The 19,915-nt window shown below is 47.0% G+C and overlaps 1 protein-coding gene across 1 annotated transcript in view; it reads right to left on the bottom strand.

Moving 5' to 3' along the window:
* MTHFD1L (methylenetetrahydrofolate dehydrogenase (NADP+ dependent) 1 like) overlaps positions 1 to 19,915 on the bottom strand; it is a 204,680-nt gene that overhangs the window by 64,094 nt on the left and 120,671 nt on the right. The window contains exons 22-25 of the mRNA XM_058289725.1: positions 18,052 to 18,093; positions 16,749 to 16,849; positions 16,092 to 16,269; positions 94 to 201 (exon numbers count right to left, since the gene is read on the bottom strand). Of these exons, the coding sequence (XP_058145708.1) occupies positions 94 to 201; positions 16,092 to 16,269; positions 16,749 to 16,849; positions 18,052 to 18,093 (429 nt within the window). The remainder of the gene's footprint in view (positions 1 to 93; positions 202 to 16,091; positions 16,270 to 16,748; positions 16,850 to 18,051; positions 18,094 to 19,915) is intronic.

Genomic DNA, 19,915 nt, shown 5'->3' with positions numbered 1-19,915 from the left:
CCAGGAATTGAACCCGGGACCTCATACTTGTGAAGCAAGAGCTCCGCCACTGAGCTGCACCTGCTCCCAAAAGGTACATTTTTTTTTTTTTACCTGTTGCGTGTAACGATCTATTTTGGCTTGGGCCTCAGGAGACAGTTCTATGTCTTTGGCTCCATAGACAGACTGCGCAATGGTTCTTATCTTTTCGACAATCGGAAGCTGGAGAAACACAAAGGACAATGAAATCGTTAACTTTAAACTGGTTGAAGAATTAAATGGGAAAGCGGACATGGCTCAACTGATAGAGCATCCGCCTACCACATGGGAGGTCCAGGGTTCAAACCCAGAGCCTCCTGACCCATGTCGTGCACTGGCCCACACGCAAGGAGAGCCGTGCTACGCAGGGGCGCCCTCCTGCATAGGGATGTCCCACGTGCAAGGAGTACGCCCTGCAAGGAGAGCCGCCCCGCGTGAAAGAAGCACAGTCCACCCAGGAGTGGCACCGCACATACAGAGAGCTGATGCAGCAACAAAAAAGAGACGTAGTTTCCCGGTGCTGCCAGATAATGCAAGCAGATGCAGAAGAACACACAGCGAATAGACACAGAGAGCAGACAATGGGGGGGAAAGGGGTGAGAAATAAATAAATCTTAAAAAAAAAAAAGAATTAAATGAAGGAAGGCATGGTGAGATTTTCTCTAATTGCTTACAATTCCCTATCAGATGTCAACCCTGGCCCTAGGACAAACACAGCCGCACTCTTCTGTCCTCCCATCAACCCTTCAAGGATGGACATTTTCAGATCAGGGCTCAGCTGGGGTATACGAAGCCTTAGATATCCAGCCAACTTAGAGGCTGCTGGTTCAGCCAATCATTTTTTTTTTTTTTTTTTTTAAAGCTAGGCCTGTAAAAAGAATTTATTTGGGAAGTAGGGGAAAGACCAGAGCTTGCTGAGAAATGGGAGAGAAAGACGGATATACACACCAAGATTTGGTACGGGCCCCTCTAGGCAGAGAGAACCCAGCCAGTCATTTTTCAATACCGCAGAAAAAATAAAAAATAAAAACAGTTTTATACCATGCTTTTTGATGGATTTATAAGTCAGAACAAGAGTGTCCTAACTAAATACTTAGTGCTGGTTTTTAAGTTGGGTTTTTTTTTTTAAGATTTATTTATTTCCTCCGTTGTCTGTTCTCTGTGTCCATTTCCTGTGTGTTCTTCTGTGTCTGCTTGTCTTCTTTTTAGGCGGTACCGGGAGCCGATCCTGGGACCTTCCGGAGTGGGAGAGAAGTGATCATTCTCTTTTGCCACCTCAGCTCCCTGGTCAGCTGCGTCTCTTATTGTCTCTCCTCTGTGTCTCTTTCTGTTGTGTCATCTTGCTGCGCCAGCTCTCTGCACAGGCCAGGACTCCTGCACGGGGCAGTACTCTGCGTGGAGCAGCACTCCACGTGGGCCAGCCTGCCCTCAACAGGAGGCCCTGGGAATCGAACCCTGGACCTCCCATTTGGTGGACAGGAGACCAATCGCTTGAGCCACATCCGCTTCCCTTGAGCTGGGTTTGAACACCAGTTACAAAGTACATGAGAAGTTTTTAAATTTAAGCAAAGCGTTTGGCTAAATTTTACTGTGGATAGAAAACAGGCTGGAGGCAGTTCTTGGGTTTACTGTCCTGTGATCTCCTGAAGTAAGTGCTGATAGAAAAGACATCGACCACGGGCCAGCTCCTCTTGTGGCATGCCTCAAGGACTCTGCTTGGCAGTGGACAATACCAACAATTGTCTGCAGAAAGGAGAGTTCTCCAACAGAGAGAATAACGGCTAGTCATACGCACCCTCTCAACCCTGGGAGAACCCAGGCTGCTTCAAAATGTCTTTTTATTACTATAGTTTTTCTGTGATCTAGGACTGAAATACCAGACACTTCAACAAATAAAAAAGAAAAGGTGTGAGTCACAACGGTGACACTACTATACAGTGCCATCATCTTAAACTTCTCTCTCCATTCAATGCAATCCCAATAAGTAGCCCAAGAGCATTTTTTGGTTAGTTGGAAAACCAATTTTAAAATCTGATATGGAAGAAAAGTGGCACAAATAGGTAGGCTAATTTTGAAAATAAAGAACTAAAGCCACGAAGACAGGAGATCTGCACTACCAGGTTCTCAGTCACAGCACAAAGCGATGCTGACAAGTCCGATGAGGAACTGGCACAGGAGTGGATGAATTTTAACCAGTGGAAGAGAAGAAAGAGCCGGAAGGACAGCTCTGCACGTGTGGAATAGAACATAACCCTACAGGGAAAGAGATGGCCCAACTGACTTTCCAACAGAGGTGTATGTCAGCCAAAGGAGTGCTGAGACAAAATACCAGAAATTGGTTGGTTTTTATCAAGGGTACTTATTTGGGGTAGGAGCTTACAGATACCAGGCCACAAAGCATAAGTTATGTCCCCCACCAAAGTCTACTTCCACGTGTTGGAGCAAGACGGCTGCTGAGGGTTCAGGCTTCCTGGGTTCCTCCCTTCCAGGGTCTTGCTTCTCTCTGGGTTCAAGGTTCCTTCCTTCCAGGGCTTGCTTCTTCCTGGGCTCAGGTTTCCTCTCTTCCTGGGGTTTCTCTTTCCTCTGTGAGCTTACTTCCCGGGGCTCTAGTTTAAAGCTTCAGCATCGAACTCCAACGTCAAAAACCTGAACTCTGTCCTCTGCCATGCCTTTCACCTGTGAGTCCCCAGCCACCAAGGGGCATGGCCCAATCAAAGCCCTAATCATAACTTAATCACGTCCAGGTACAGACCAGATTACAAACATAATCCAATATCTATGTTTTGGAATTCATGAACCATATCAAACTGCTAGATGAGGGAAAGAAAATTAGAGTCCTACCTCTCACCAGGTCCCCAAATAAATCCAACACGGAATAATGGGAGTGCTCTATCCTGAGGTAGGCAGGCATTCTTACAAGGTAACCAAAGAATAAGTCATCAAGGAAAAGTTCAATCAATTTGACTCTATCAAAACTGGAAACTTCCCTTATGAGAAAGGAAAATGTGAAACTTCTTTCATGGAAAAAGATGAGCTTCTTTAATGAAAACCAAGGGGCAGGCTGGGACAAGATAATCTGCAAATACATGTGAACTTGGTGGCTGCTGGAGGACTAAGAAACATTATGAGCACCGCTTCTACTTGGCTAAGCCATACAGCCTCTCCGAATCTGGCTCCTCACCCCCAAGTGGGAATGTGAATAGTCTACTGTACATTATTTTACTGCAAGCGTCGAAGCAATGTAGAGAAAGCACACTGTAAATGTTGCGCTACACAAACTTTAAGGACTACTGTAATGGAGTGTGGGGCAGAAGAGTTGACCAAAGAGGTGGCGTTTTCTCTGAAAGTACAACACAACAGTTATTAGTACTCCCAACATATTTAATGACTATCGTACACTATTTACTGAATTCTAGATTGGGACCAGACAATAAACAGCCAGTGTGTGATTTTTCCAGTATGCTAATAACTAAAGTAAAACTCATGTAGAGCAAATGGACGACACATGAAAGAATTCGTGTAAGTGGGCATCTAATCTGATTACTATTATTTTTTAAATATGAGAAGACTTTCTTTTAAGAAATATGTGTTTTTTTGAGTCTACAGCAGGTTTTCTTTTCTAATGTTTACTTGAAAGTGTTGGGAAGTGGATCTGGCTCAACTGATAGAGTGTCCACCTACCACATGGGAGGTCCAGGGTTCAAACCCAGGGCCTCCTGACCCATGTGGTGAGCTGGCCCACGTGCAGTGCTGATGTGCACAAGGAGTGCCGTTCCACACGGGGGTATCCCCTGCATAGGGGTGCCCCATGAGCAAGGAGTGTGCCGCTCAAGGAGAGCCACCCTGCGTGGAAAAAGTGCAACCCGCCCAGAAATGGTGCCGCACACACAGAGAGCTGACGCAGCAAGATGACGCAACAAAAAGGGACACAGATTCCCGATGCCACTCACCAGAATGCAAATGGACAAACAAGAACGCACAGTGAATGGACACAGACAGGAGACAATGGGGGAGGGGAGAGGAATAAATCATAAAAAGAATTAAAAAAAAAAAAAAAGGAAGCGTTTTGGGAATTCTGAGCCGCTGCCAGGCTGGCTTTGTGCAGTTGTGGTTTCATTTCCTGGAAAAGAACCACAGCCATCGCAGGGGTCAGACAAGCTGAAGAAATGGCTGGGGGAGGCCGGGGTCTCGGCTCAGGCGGCCGGTGCTTCTCCTTTCCGTGATGGCCGGGACCACGGCCATCCACTACCAAGTCTCCTTCCCTGGCATCACCAAGAAAATAAATAAGGATGGACTATCTCAGCTGACGTAGCTTTTGGGTTTAATATAAAAACTAAAAAGCGCCTTGATAAGATTGCATCGCCCAGGGCACACAATCTACTCATATTGTGTCAACAGGCAACAACTTCCTGCCGTTTCTTTGCTGCTTGGGGGGAAGAAGTATAATCCTTAAGGGGAAAAAAAAAAGCCAAGCTTGGTCACATGATCCTGGTATGACCTTGATGTTCATGGTACTGCTCTGTGGTAAATGATAGCTTTATAGAACACATGAGATGGTAAAAGAACTTATAAAGGGAAGCGCATGTGGCTCAAGTGATAGAGCTTCCGCCTACCATATGGGAGGACCTGGGTTCGATCCCTGGGGCCTCCTGGTGAAAAAGCAGAAGAGAAAGCGTGCCTGCATGACAAGCCAGTGCCCACGTGGTGAGCCGAGTGTCCATGTGGCAAGCCAGTGACCACGCAGTGAGCCAGTGCCCACGTGAGTGCCCGCGTGATGAACCAGTGCTCAAGTGAGTCACGCGGCAAGACGATGACGCATCAAAAGAGAGACAAGGGGAGAGTCAAGGTGAAGCGCAGCAGAGACCAGGAACTGAGGTGGCACAATTGACAGGGAACCTCTCTCCACATCAGAGGTCCCCAGGATCAAATCCTGGTGAATCCTAGAGGAGAGAAAATGAGAAGAGAAGACAACACAGACAGCAAAAACAGTAGGGTGGGAGGAGGGGAAGGGGGGAAAATAAATAAATAAATGAACCTTGAAAAAAAAAGCTCACATTTCTTACTTAAAAAAAAAAGTTATGAAGCATATAATTTTTCCAAAGTGTACTATCAATGGTATACGTTATGCTTTATTAATATGGATCAATAAAATTGATTTTTAAGTTACGAGTGTGGACACATGGATTGATCCTGCCAAGACTATTTCCCCGGCCCTGTCAAGGCTTACTAATTTCTTTATGCATTACAACTTTATCTGTACTTTCCTGGTACCCAGGAAGTGCTCTGCATACAGCAGGCCTGCCATAAATGCCTCAAATGCACAAATAAGCATCGATACCGAGGGCTGTCCAGGTATCGTGAGTACAGAGATCCGAGCACTTTGCAGGGAGAGAACTTTTGACAGCGCAGGGTCCGTGAGACGCAGCAGCAAGTGTTCCGTGAAAGCACGCGATAAAGGCTCTGGGTAAACATTCCGACCGAGCTCGGAAGATGATCGCCCAGGGGGCGGTGGCAATCCGCAGAAGCCGCCAAGCACCGAGTGGGAAGTTGAAGCTCGCCCTGAAGGATGGAGGGGTTTCAACGAGCAGATGAGCAGACAGTAAGGGTTATTTTTAAGGGTAAGGCACACGTCAGTAGGTGAAGGGCAGCCAACGTGGGGCAGGATGTGGGAACAGGGAATGTCCTGTCTCTACTTTGTCAATGCACAATTATTTGATATTGATAAGCGACCTGGCTGAAGCCCGACTGGGACCTCCGATCATTTTTGAACTAGTGTTATGCTGAGCGTTCCTATACCAGGACTATAACCCAAAACACATTCCCTAAGAAGCCCGCATAAAACCTCTTAAATATATGTGCAGGAAACTGAAATACTCTAGACCAGAGTTACCCAGTGGAACTTTCTGGAATGATGGAAATGTCCCATCTGTGCTTCCTGGTCTAGTCGCTGCTAGCCACCTGCGGCCACGGGGCATGTGAAATGTGGCTATTGTACAAATGAGGAAGTGACTTATTATTTTTTTGGATTCTTAATTGCATTTGTTTTTAGGAATTTAAATAACCCCATGTGGCCGGGATCTACTGTATTGGGCAGTACAGGGCTAGAAAATGCCTTGGAGCAGCTGTCGCACTGCTGGCACAGCCTCCTGCTTCCCGGCACCCCATCACCAGCTAAGAGAAACCACAAAGGCAAGTGACAGGACTGGTGTCTTTGGGCTTTATTATACACACACCTTGTAGACATGAGGCTCTACCCTCAGAGCGGGTGGGTTACGCAAAGTTAGAGACCATGCTGGTTTTGAAAAGCTTCTGGGAATGCCTGCCAAAATTATGAAATTAAAATTACATGTGATGTACGATTATACCAAATACCACTGACTGTATACTTTGGATGAATTAGATGCTTTATTAACACATTATCGATACAAGTGATTTGTTAAAAAAATTAAATATAAGCTAAAATTGAATTGAGAAAAAAAGTATAAATCTGAAAATGTTCTAAAAAAGTTAGTTAAAAATTTTTTTTTTAGTGGAAGGAAATGGATCCACAACTTCAAAAGGAGTTGCTTGAACTTTAAATAGAAGAAAATAAAGACCTACGAAAGCTTTATATGAGAAGACTCTCCTCTTACTTGGGGATCAGCTTCTAAAGCCAGTAGCCCTGACAATCTCATAGAAGGCCACGAAAACACCACACACGACTTTTAAATATTCAACTCCCTCTCAGTAAGTCCACACTGTGTGGGAACAGATTGCGGTGTCTTCAGCCCACACCAAACAAAGCTGCTGCCAGGAGCTGGGCGCCAGGCTGAAGGAAAAATACATTGTTGTTTTTTTTGTATGGCCACGACCACAGAGGTGAATTCGTGTAAAGTCCAATGTTCCCATGCTGTGACATCGGTGAAACATATTCCAGTCCCCATACGGTATTTAAAGAGCAGGATCCGTGAATAAACCTGTAAGTTGAGTAGACAACTCAGGACACGGGGTACTGGTTTCAGGGTGTATTTTTGTTTCTTAAACAAAGCACGCATTTAAAATGATCTCCCAGTACAGATTAGTAAGGAGCCTTTCCTGTATGTCAAATAAAAGAGTGTAACCCCAAACCATCAATGGGACTCCCAGGGAGCGTGCACAGATGTGGGAACGGCATGACAGGTGCACCAGCAAGCCCTGTGGGGGTGGCTCCCTGGACCCGAGAAATGCAGCCCCTGCATCTGACACGGAAAGTGCACCCTTGGTGAAGGGCCAGCACATCCCAGCACCCAGGCGTACGTGCTGACCCCATGCTCTGCCCTGAGCAGCTGGAGGCTTCTTTAGACTCCTAAAGGGCCCCCTGTCCCCAGGGCAGCTGCGGGGTGCAGTGAGCCCAAAAGGGCTCAGCGCCAGAAAACCTGCATTTTTCCATATGGAATGACTGACAGCACCGAGGAATTCCCTGGGGCGATCTTTTACTACTCTCAAAAAGAAACTTCTGACAACATCAAATGAACGGAATGGACAGAACAGGTGATTTTAAAGATCCCGTTTCACCCAAACGAGCAGAAGCGTCAGAGGGATGGGGCAATCCACCTGGAATACCAAAATGTAGGTAATTTATGACGTGGCTGCATTTTCCTCTTTCCACAAACCTTACTTAGGAATATCGGCGTGTTATCAGTGCGATGTGAATGAATGTTAAGACATACATGTAAGGAGTCTCACATTTTACAAATGCCTCTTTTTCTGAATTACAATATAGGGGCACCATATTCTCCCCATTGCTCTGTTGGAAATGGCTTCCAAAGCACAGTCTTCTGGTTCAAGACTAAAAATCTCTCTCCAGAATAGAGTAGACTACTCCCATGAAGGGGAAAAAAAAGTCATATTCTGGTCATATTCTATCACTCAAATCCCCAAACCACTCAGAATTTGGGGTGACTGAAAGTCTGTGCCATTTGAGCATTTAAATGTATCTTATTTCAAAACACGTTCTTCCCCCAACGTAAGATTTTAATTTTCTCTTTTGAAGTGGTCTGTTATATGTGGTACCTTTATTCCTTCAATCATGAGATAATATTTAACTTATGTTCCTTAGGTATTTGGTTTTGGGTTGAAAGAATGAATTCTATCCCTACTCTAATGGTCTCATCTTGCATTAAAAGTCAGAAAGGCAGATGGAGTGGGTGGTGGAAGGTAACTGTGGCTCAATTTTGGGCAGATCATATCCGATCCTCTCCATTTTTCTCAATTGGCTCATAATTTTAGATGAAATAATCCCAGAAACCTGTGGCACAATGAAAGTCAGGCTAAAAGAGAGCATTTAAATGAAATGGTAAGAATCCTTCCATCATGCTTGAATGAGCCAAAGAAAGATGACTATTTCTTTCTCATCAGGTGTCATCTCTACCACCGAGAAAATAAAGACGGGACATGCCTTTGCCAGAATCATGGAGGGCAAACCAGGATGTTTGGAGAAAGGTGGGCTGGTTTTAACGATAGGATTAAATAGAATGAAACCCATGAGACACAGATGAACAAGGAACCTGGCAGGAGGGGAAGTATGGCAGGCCAGAGCCCTGACACAAGGGCCAGCACTGGAGAAGAAACCAGCCGTGGTGTCGCTCTGAGGTGTGTCTGCCAAAGGGTGGGGAATGCACAGCAGCAGGTGATACGTGGACCTGCTGAACTGTGGAAAAGGTGGCCTGGGAAGAGGAGACTTAAGAGAATCTGCCGGAGCTGTCCGAAACCCTTTTCAGTCAGCTCAATCATAAATAAGAAAGGAAAGTGCTAGAAACTTCACGCAGCATAAACAGGTTCACGAGTGAGACATGTAACTGACTGTGGAAAATGTCAAGGGGTGGTTTGCTATAGAATGCTCCCAACATTCCACTGTGCAGAAGAGGGAAAAGGGGGCACTGTAGAGAGGGGTGTCAGCCCAGGAGGACCCCAGCTAAGTCTGAAGATGGGGAGGAAAGAGCCAGGAGGAAGGCAATGGCTCCAAGTGGGAGGAAAGTGGAGTCACCCTTTCTCCTTGAGTATGTTTTATTCCAATTATTGTGACATATAAAAGACATACAGAGATGTGCATAAATACCATCTTAAGTTTTAAAGATCTATTAATTAAAATACTACAGGGGAGTGGGTGTGGCTCAAGTGGCTGAGTGCCCGACTCGCACCCGGGAGGTCCTGGGTTCAGATCTTGGTGCCTCCTGAAAAAAATAAACAAGCAAAACAAACAAGAAAACCAACTCAGGGGAGCTGATATGGCTCAGTGGTTGAGTGCCGGCTTCCCACATACGAGGTTCTGGGTTCAACCCCTGGTCTGGTACATCAAAAAAAAACAAAAAAAAAAAAACCAACAAAATAAAATAAAAAAACCAATATATATACATATATACTGATATATATTTATCCACTTATTTAATTTCAAGGCTCTGGTTATAAACACCCTAATTAATGGGAAATTCAAAATCCCACTAACAAGCGGTGCATGTTCGATTTGGAAACTTCAGGACACGTGAAATAATTCCTCAGTCACCAACCAGGAAAGGGCCAGCACGGGAGCAAACGCTCCTCAAAAGTGGGCATTGAAATGCAAGAGCTCAGAAACCAGCATCCGGCTGTGCTCCCGGCCAGTCCTCATGCTGCGTTTTGATCTCCCTTCATTCAGCTCCCGCTGTGATCAAGAGAGCAGCTTCGGGCAAAACGCAGGAAAGACCTTTTAATAAAAACAAACGCTACCCTGCCTTGCCGTCAAAAGGTTTGCAAGGTTCGAGGAAGGAGAAGGGGATTTTCAATGTTAAAAATACCCCATTTTACAAACAATATTCAGACACTGACCCACAAGCCATATTTTGGAGCCACCTCCTTCCTGGCAAAAAGGATGGACTTTTTAGGTCCCATAAGGGCTCCTGATCCAAACCGAGAAGGAAAACTGCCAAAGATCTTGCTGTCCTTTGTCGGTGCCTTTCTTGGGGACTTGGGAGGCCTGGCCTCTAGTTCCTGGGTTTAAGTCCCTTGGAAAGGAAACCAATGCTGGAGTTTGGCTAACGTGCCTGGAGTCACAGCAGAATTTTTGCAGGCAAACCTGGGAAGTGCCCTCTCTTTCGGAAGCTAACAGGGTGACAGGATGAAGTGCTAACACTGATCGCCAGCTTACTAAGGGCCAGAATTTTACTCCACGACGTTGTATGTGCTCCTCCCCCAGCTGGAGGTAATATCAGACTAAGCTCAAGAAAAGCTGAGAGAGTTCATTACCAGAACAGCATTACAAGAAATGCTGAAGGGAGTCTTTCAGGATGAAATGAAAGGACACTAGATGTAGCAGTTTGATATAACTGATGAATTCCAAAAAGAAATACTGGATGATGCTTGTAATTTGGTCTGTACCTGGTTGTTACTGAGTTAGGATTAGGGCTTTGATTGGGCCATGTCATAAGGGTGTTGATCAAAGGCATGGCGAAGGACAGAGTTGGAGCTTTTGATGCGGAGATTTCTGATGTTAGAGTTTGATGCTGAAAACCCGGGAAGTCAGCACCCAGAGGAAAGAGAAGCCAGCCCCAGGAAGGAAGGAACCCTGAACCTAGAGAAAAGCAAGCCCCAGGAACGTAGGAACCCAGGAAGCCTGAACCCTCATAGACGTCAGCGGCCATCTTGCTCCAAATAGACTTTGGTGAGGGAAGTAACTTATGCTTTATGGCCTGGTATCTGTAAGCTCCTACCCCAAATAAATACCCTTTATTAAAACCAACCAATTTCTGGTATTTTGCATCAGCACCCCTTTGGCTGACTAATACACTAGACAATAACTCAAAGCCATAAGAGAAACATAAAGAGCACTGGTAAAAGTAACTACATAGGTAAATATAAAATCACGTCTTGTACCTTTGGTTTGTACGTGCCCCCTCCATACAACTTAACAGGTGAATGTGTAAAATAACATTGAAAATCTATGTTAATGTTTATGTTATGTATAAAGATGTAATCTGAGACAATAAAAAAAGGAGGGACAGATTTTAAAAAATCAGACTATGGCATTTCAGGTGATGAAGCTGAGGCTCCGAGAGGCTTGTTACCCCAATCACACTTCTGTCCAGATTGAGGGCCGATTTGAAGTCCGTTCTGCTCGACTTTGAGGCTTTACTCGTCTATCACCAGCCACCTCTCTATCAAGGGCCCATTCTACATGGCCTTTGCTAAGTCCCTGCCCGTTTCTGAGGTCCTGTTTCTGCATCTGTTTTTGTTTGTTGTTTGTTTTTTGAGGTACCCGGGGCCCAGAGATTGAACCCAGGACCTTGGATGTGGGAAGCCGGCACTCAACCACTGAGCCACATCAGCTCCCCTGGGTTGGTTTTTTCATTTGTGTTTGTTTTTAAAGGAGGCACTGGGAACCAAACCTGGGACCTCCCATGTGGGAGGCGGTTGCTCAAAGGCTCGAGCCACATCTGCTCCCTGCACCTGTTTTGTAGATCCGAGCCTATGTGCATCCTGGGATTTGGTGAGGAGGGCTTGAAATTACTTAGGCACCATGGACTAATTGCTTAGGCAACATTGGCTCATAACATGCAAATGCAAACTAGTTTTCATTTCAGCTCTCTAATCCCATGCTTACAGATTCAAGAAATGATCATTGTCGGCTGTGAAGATAATAGTCACAAGTAAGACTGGAGAGGATGAGTTGGGGGGGGCGAGTTTTAACAGATTCTTAAAAGTTTATGATCCTTAAGGTTAATAGGAAACATTGCACCGCATTTTTAGCTGATAACTTTTGAGTGATGAGGACACTGCACCATATACCTTATGCTGAAAGAATAATTGTTAATTAACTGTTGTCCCAGGGGCCATAATCCTAAGCAACCTAAGCTTGAACAAGCCTTCAGTAAATGAGATGCAAAACTGTTCCCCAGGTGACTGGCTGCTCAACTCAATTCTCTATCAGACAGACGTGCAGCCAGTTCTTCCTTCAAACCTGGCACTTTGTCAGCGAGCCCACAGTGAGCCATGTGGTTACGCGCTGTCCCCACCCACTGACACTTTCTACTTCTCCCCAGCTGCTCCACTGGGGGCGGAGGCCATTTCTACTTCCCAGACGTCAGCATTCGCACCCCGTGCTCCAGCATCACCTCACATCACCCAGAGGCTCCTCTAACAGGGGGTGGGCTGGCGTGGGGGCTCAGACGCCACCTGCCCTGTACTGAAGAAATTCCCGGTGGAATGGAGGTGGGAGGTGGCGGGCTGCACAGAAGCCCAGTTTCCTCTGGACAGTAAAAGGAGGAAGACGATTTATCCAAAAGCTTTTGCTCCCACACCTACTAAGCTACCAGCACCCACAGGGCCAGCCATGGGGGAAAAAAGGGATTACCATAGGACTGGACGATTCGACTCCTAGGTATACAACAAGAAGAACTGAAGACAGGGACTCAAGTGGGTCTCTGCACACCAGTGGTCATAGCAGCGATATCTGCAATAGCCAGAGGTGGACACAGCCCAAGTGTCCATCGACAGATGAGCAGATGACCATTTACAGCCAGACAACGGAATACTACGCAGCCACAAAAAGGAACAAAGTTCTGCTACAGCTACAACATGAACAGACTCTGAAAAACATCATGCTGAGTGGAATAAGCCAGACTCAGAAGGTCAAAGAGTGTAGATTCCATTCACATGGCAATAGTCAGAACAGGTAAAGCAACAGTAGAAAGTCAGATTACAGAACCCCAGGGCTCGGGGAGGGGGGAAATGGGGAAAACATGTTTAATGGGGGTGGGTTTCCTCTGAGGCAGTGAAAATGTTTTGGAACTACAGAAGCAGTGGGCACTCAACATTAGGAATGAACTAAAGGCCACTGAACTGTGCACTCTAAAATGGCAAATTTTATGTTGTGTGACTTCCACATCAGTAAAGGAAAAAAAACCCAAAAAGTTACTTAACCTAGAAAGTTCCACCAGCACTGAATTTGTAAGAAAGGAGGGGCAAAATTTTTTTTTTTAGATTTATTTTTAATTAATTTCTCTCCCCTTCTTCCCCACAGTTGTCTGCTCTCTGTGTCCATTTGCTGTGTGTTCTTCTGTGTCCACTTGGATTCTTGTCAGTGGCACCGGGAATCTGTGTCTCTTTTTGTTGCATCATCTTTCTGCCTCAGCTCACACTACTCTTGGGCAGGCTGCACTTTTTTCACGCGGGGTGACTCTCCTTATGGGGTGCACTCCTTGTGCGTGGGGCTTCCCTACGCAGGGACACCCCTGCGTGGCATGGCACTCCTTGCGCGCATCAGCACTGTACATGGGCCAGCTCCACACGGGTCAGGATGCCCGGAGTTTGAACCCTGGACCTCCCATGTGGTAGGCGGACGCCCTATCAGTTGAGCCACATTTGCTTCTGCCCAAAAATATTTTTTGATCTGTGTTCCTGACTGCTACAACTAACTCTGATTTCTACACTGCTACAAGACAAGAATGTAAATCTTCTTTTACCTAAAATCTTGCCTGTGTGAGGATCCCAGTGCCGAGGGGGCCAGTAAAAGAGTCAGAGGAAGCCACAGGGTCTTTTCATGAAATGCCACACTGCAATAGCCCGAGATGCTGAACGTCCAAGAATCAACGACACAAATTTAATTTCTGTGTTATCAGAAAAGGAAGATGAATAGAGCAGCAAATGAGGCCCGAGGCCTGGGCTCCTGCCATCTATCCAAGGTGGGACCAAACTCAGAAATTCCCCCATCCTTTTTGAACAGCTTAATCCCCAGGAAGAATGGGCATTTTTGGGGAAAAAATATTTTTAAAAATCAGTGGAAAGGAAAAGGGTTCCCCTTCGGGTTAGCACGCAGCGGTGACAGCAAGGTCCAGGAAGTCCACTCCCACACGCTGCCCTTCTTTTCACCTGGGTGGAGCCCCCGAAACAGCCACCCTCTGTGCAACGGGTCGTTCGACTCCGCCGCATGTTCAGATGGCGGTGGCCCGGCCTGGGTGCTCGCGGGGGGACGGGGAGTGGTTTTCCCAGGGGCGGTGGGTTTAAGTCGGCCGTGGGTACGCAGACCCCGCGGGCGAGGCCCAGGACCCTCCACCCCCGGGCTCCCCACTTTAGCTTCCACCTCCGGCGTCGGGGTGCGCAGCGTCTCACTGGGACCCTCTGCCCCCGGGGGACACCCGGGACATCCCCATCCTTCTTTTATAACATGGCCCCGCCAAGTGGCAGCCTTTCCCGGGGCTGGCCCTCATGGCCCGCCTCCCCCCGACGCCTCCTGAGTACCTGCTGTGGACGCTGTGGCACCGCCGCCACCGTGATCACCCTTCCCCGCCCGGGGGGATCACCTGGTCACCGCCCCCTCCAGTAGCCCTCCCACGACCAGAACGACGAGCTAACCGGTTCTGACGCTGTCCTGGCTCTGCCTACCTCTTGCTATGGAACAGCAGGCCTTAATTTTCTTATCTGTAAAATGGGGAGACACCTTCTACCCAAGAGGGTGCTTGATAAAAGACGTTGATCCATAGCAGCTATTCTTGCACGATTATTCATGAAGCAGTTTTACTGAGCTATTTTCACATCCCAGCTACGTACAGCAGGGAAACAGAGAGACTGAGAGATGAAGAATTTTCACGTTTGTCTGTTTTTTGGTTTATTATTATTGAAATAATGAAAATGCTCAACTCACGATTGAAGTGTGCATACGTACAACTACGTGATTATACCAAACACTGCTGATTGTACACTTTGGATGAATTACATGCTTTATTAATATGTATCAATAACATTGGTTTAGGGAAGCGGATGTGGCTCAACTGACAAAGCGTCCGTCTACCATACGGAGGGTCCAGAGTTTGATCCCCAGGGCCTCCTGACCCGTGTGGTGAGATGGCCCATGTGCAGTGCTGCTGGCGCGCCAGGAGTGACATGCCACACAGGGGCACCCCCGCGTAGGGGTGCCCCACGCGCAAGGAGTGCGCCCCGCAAGGACAGCCACCCCGTGTGAAGAAAGTGCCGCCCGCCCGGGAGTGGCGCCGCACACACGGAGAACAGGCATAGCAAGATGACACAACAAAGAGAGACACAGTATCCCGGTGCTGCCTGACGATGCAAGCGGACTCAGAAGAACACACAGTGAATGGACACAGAGAGCAGACAATGGGGGGGGGAAGGAGAGAGAAATAAATAAATCTTTAAAAAAAAAAATCGATTTCTTTAAAAAAAGCAGTTGATCCACACAACATGCACACATGTAGGGCACACACCTCCACGAGGGCAGCCCCAAGGCTAAGGTTAACTTAAGCGAACTTTGCATTTATTCTAACTGTGCGTCGATGTAGCACCAGGCTTTAGATCCAGCTGCTGCTCTTCACTTACTACTTTCCAATTCCTCTTCACTTAATGCTACTGATTTATCCCATCTGAATAGGAAAAGAAGAGTGATGTGACTGCCAGTGACATCTCAGAAGAGGGACAGATGAGCAGATTTTTGGGAGAGAGGAGGAGCAGGAGAAGAAGCTACTAGGGTCTAAGTCTGGGCGCCCTGACAATTGTGGGGCAGCTCTGAGGACAAAAACAGAAGCCAGAGCCAGGGCTAAGAAATCCAGAGTGGAGACTGTGGGTGGGCAGCGGGAGGAGCTGGCCGAGGAGAAGCCCGGATGGTCTCGAGGCAAGCGCAGGAGGCAGGTGTGCTTACAAGTGTCCTAGACAGAGCTCCCGGAACCACGGGGAGGGAAAGGAGCAGCGGCACCGGGCAAGAGACACAGCAGGTGACTTCCCGGGTCTTAAGAGAACCTGCTCTCAGGCTCCACTCCCACGCCCCCTCAGTGTCTGCTCTTGAACGTGGCCTCCGCCGTCCCACCTCGCTCGTGGCTGCCACGTAAGCAGTGCGCAGCATCTCGAGCACAGGCTTGGGGCCAGGGAGCTGGGGTTTTGTCCCCAGCCACGTGCCCTTCTCCAATAGCGTCAGCTCCTTCACCCGCAGCGTCCCTCTCTGCCCTGTGCCAGTCATCCCATGTTCTTCCGACATGGAACTCAACGAGCCGGTCCACGAGAAGCTCCCGGCACCGGCTGGCACGCAGCTGAAGGTTCAGACAGCGGTAGCCGCCGTCGTGGTTTCCCCATCTTACCTGCACGTCGTACAGGAACTGGAAGCGGCTTTTCTGATTGCCGGCCTCTCTCACAGCTCGGGCCAAGTCCACGCACCCTCTGCCGCCCACGGACCAGTGGTGGCAGGGCACGGCATCGAAGGCACCCGCCCGCTTGGCGAACTCACACACCACGTCGATCTCGGCGCGGGTGTCGGTCCTGGCGATGAAAAGGTTTGGGGTTTTGCATCTGTCATCCATTTAGTGACATGTTTAAAGAAGGACTCGAGCGTGTGGGTAGCACTGCCCTCGCTGGCACGGAATTTATTTTAAACATCAAAAATGGTCACATCGTGTTTAAATAAGTCAGACAAAGAAAAGGCGGTGGGGGAAAATTCCTCTCGAAGGCAATGCACATAGTTCACGTGGTTAAGGGTTTTGTTGAGAAAATACCATCACATCCCCCCTACCCCATCATCTTTTGGACAGAAACGCGAGCAGAATAAAACAACATTTCCCTGATCCTGTTTTGAGAGCACTTCTGCAGAAATGAAAAACAAAATGAAACAAAACCGAGAAGGCCAAGTATTTTGCATACTGCTCTATGAGGTGGAGAAAAACCAAGCACCCTTAGGATGCAAATGGGACCGACGGGGTGGCCCCGAGATTCGACTGCATTTAAAGCGGGAGGCGACTTACTTGAAGACATTCACAGCCACGACAACCGGGACCCCGAAGAGCTGGGCAATCTCAATTTGCTTCTGCAGGTTACAGCAGCCGTCTGCCACCAGCTGGATGTTCTGGAAGGGAACCAAGTCTCAGTGTCTTGCTTCCCACCCAACTGAGCCAAACGCAGCCAGCAGGGCCGTTCTGGAAGGCTGCACTTCCATCTTTGCTCTCTTCGTTGTCCCAGAAGCTGTTTTATTTTTTTTTCTTCTTCTTTTTTTTGTTTGCTGCTGTAAATTTTGCACCTCCAGAATTTCTGTTTTGGGGAGTGTTTGAATGACTGTTTAAGAAGAGCATAAATCACCTTTCCTTTAAGAAGATGGCTGCAGAAGCAGACGGCTCATTCTCGGAATAACTCGGTGGCTCAAATGAGGCCATATTTGGGTCTGAGGGATAGCTATTTTGGCTGGTGCCCGGCTGCCAGGCCTGGGCCATGAGCCCAGGGCACAGGCATGGCCTCTGGAGGTTGGTGGACAGAAGGCTCAAGGCTCCAGATGGCCAGAGGAGAAGTCCAGTTCTTTATGCTCAACTCCCTGGTGCCCCGTGTAGGAGCTCCGGGAGAACTGCAGCCACTGAATCAAAGTAATTACAGAGAAGAGCCCAGAAACTCCAGCAAGACATAAAACCAACTGTGTTCTCCAAAATTCATTTTTCCCCAAATCCAAAGGAAAACGCAGGTATAAGCTTCATATGTGTTTGTGCCCTGCTGATGGTGAGCTACTGCTCAGAGGGACACGCTGGGGGTGGAAGGAAAGCACCTGCAGTCCAGAGAGCGGATTTTATCCCCTCCTCCTCCACCACCCTCATTTCCTCATGGATTATTAGGAAAGCACTTTTTAAAGAGGCATTAACCGAGTGTCCATTCTCTGACTGAGGTGTTTTTTCTTTTCTTAAGGAGGTACGAGGGATTGAACCCAGGACCTCGTACATGGGAGGCAGGCGCTCAACCACCGAGCTATACCCACCTCCTCCTGATTGAGTTGTTGTGTTTTTTTTTTTAGGTACGAGGGCTGGGATTCAACCTGGGACCTCATGTGTGGGAAGCCGCCGCTCAACCACCGAGCTCTATCAGCTCCCCTTGGTTGGCTTTTTCATTTATTTGCTTGTTGTTCGTTTTTTTTAGGAGGCACCAGGGACAGAACCTAGGACCTCCCATGTGGGAGGCAGGTGCTCAACGGCTTGAGTCACCTCTGCTCCTCCCTGGCCGAGTTTTAACTCAAGCCAACGATGCACTGTATTCAAATGACTCCGAAGGGTGTGAAAGCGCTCCTCTTACCTCTTCTGTATATTCTTTCTTAAGAGGGACGCCAGCAGTGACCTGGAATGAGAGATACAAAGTAAGAACAATCTCATAAAAATGCCCGCTCCAGCGGATAAAGATCTGAAAGAAAACACAATCATCAGCCTATTTTGGGGAAGGTAGCCTCACACTCTACGCTTTTAAACCAGTAATTAGCAGCAACCCTGACTGAACTGAACCTGAATGAAAGCCTTGTGGGGAGCCTTAAAAAATACTGATGCCTGGGCTCCACGTCCGCCCAATGGAATCAGGATCCAAAAGATTTTAAAATTCCCCAGTGAATCTGCACCATCATTCTGAATCATTCTAAAGTAATTACTATGACTTATTTTACTGGCGTTTTTTTTTTTTTACAGCATGCTGTCAAGTTGGTGGAACAGTTTAAGGAAGAGGGGAAGAAGAAACACAACTTTAAGGTAACATTTTGTGTGATCTATGTATTAAAAAAAAAAAATATATATATATATATATATATATATAAAGAAGAAACAAAACTGCCACTATTTTCAGATATGACTGTCTACATAGAACTCCCCAAAGAATCTATAGATAAATTTTCCCATTAATAAGAAAATTGAAAGAGGTCAAAGCAATATATAAGAATTCAGAAATCATCTGTTAAGCTATTTAAAAATATGAAATATGCAGAAAGAAAGAAATCTGTTTTAAAAAATGGACAAGCCGTTTGTGGAATAAATTGTACACTTTGGTTAAAATAAATTTTCTAAAGACCTAATTCAGTGAAGAGATACACGATGTCCTTAGAAAGAAAGCTGGCACATCTTTCCCAAATTGCTCTAGAGATTTAATGGCATTCTAATAAAAATCCAGAAAGACTCTTTTGAGACCTTGATAAGCTAATTTGAAAATACACATGGAAGAAGACAGGGTCAAGAACAAGCCAGGCACGCCTGAAGAAAGAGAGCAAGCCGGGAAGTTTGTTCTCCTGCTGCCCTCGTAATGCAGAGAGTATCACATAAAAATAGACACGTACAAAGGAAGGGAGATCCCAAAACGAGGCCCTGTTTAGGTGAACAGCGCTGGGCCAATTCACCATCCATGTAGATGAAAGGAAGCTACATCTGGTCAATACCACACTAAGGGGGTTAAACAACCAGTTGTGAAAGCATTTCTTTAAAAATGTAGCATAGCAGGTGGAGCTCAGTGGTGGAGTGCCTGATTCACATCAAGAATGGATACCGCTCAGGAGGACAGCATACGAATTTAAAGTGATTGGCAGAAGTGGATTTGACTCAATTGATGGTGCATCTGCCTACCACAGGGGAGGTCCAGGGTTCAAACCCAGGGCCTCCTGACCTGTGTGATGAGCTGACCCACGCGCAGTGCTGATGCACACAAGGAGTGCCGTGCCACCACTGCGTAGGGGAGCCCCATGCGCAAGGAGTGCGCCCCATAAAGAGAGCTGCCACATGCGAAGAAAAGTGCAGCCTGCCCAGGAGTGGCACCGCACACACAGAAAGCTGATGCAGTAAGATGACACAACAAAAAGAGACACAGATGAATGGACACAGAGAGCAGACAACAGGGGGAGGGAGAGGAAGGGGAGAGAAATAAATAAAAATAAATAAATCTTAAAAACAAAAGAACGAGTTGTGAAAGCATTTCTGTAAAAATGTAGTAGAGCAGGTGTAGCTCAGTGGTTGAGCGACTGATTTGCATGTACAAGGTCTGGGTTCAATTCCCAGTACCTTCAAAAAAAAAAGTTATCTGACAGTACAGGACACTATCAGGGTCCCAAAGCATAACAGACTATCTTTCTTGCACTGCGTCAAGAATGGTTAGGGCTCAGCAGGACAGCATATGAATTTAGAGTGACCGG

The sequence above is a fragment of the Dasypus novemcinctus genome, chromosome 28 (genome assembly GCF_030445035.2).
Source record: "Dasypus novemcinctus isolate mDasNov1 chromosome 28, mDasNov1.1.hap2, whole genome shotgun sequence".
NCBI lineage: Eukaryota > Metazoa > Chordata > Mammalia > Cingulata > Dasypodidae > Dasypus > Dasypus novemcinctus.
This window is presented reverse-complemented; position numbering and strand designations above follow the sequence as displayed.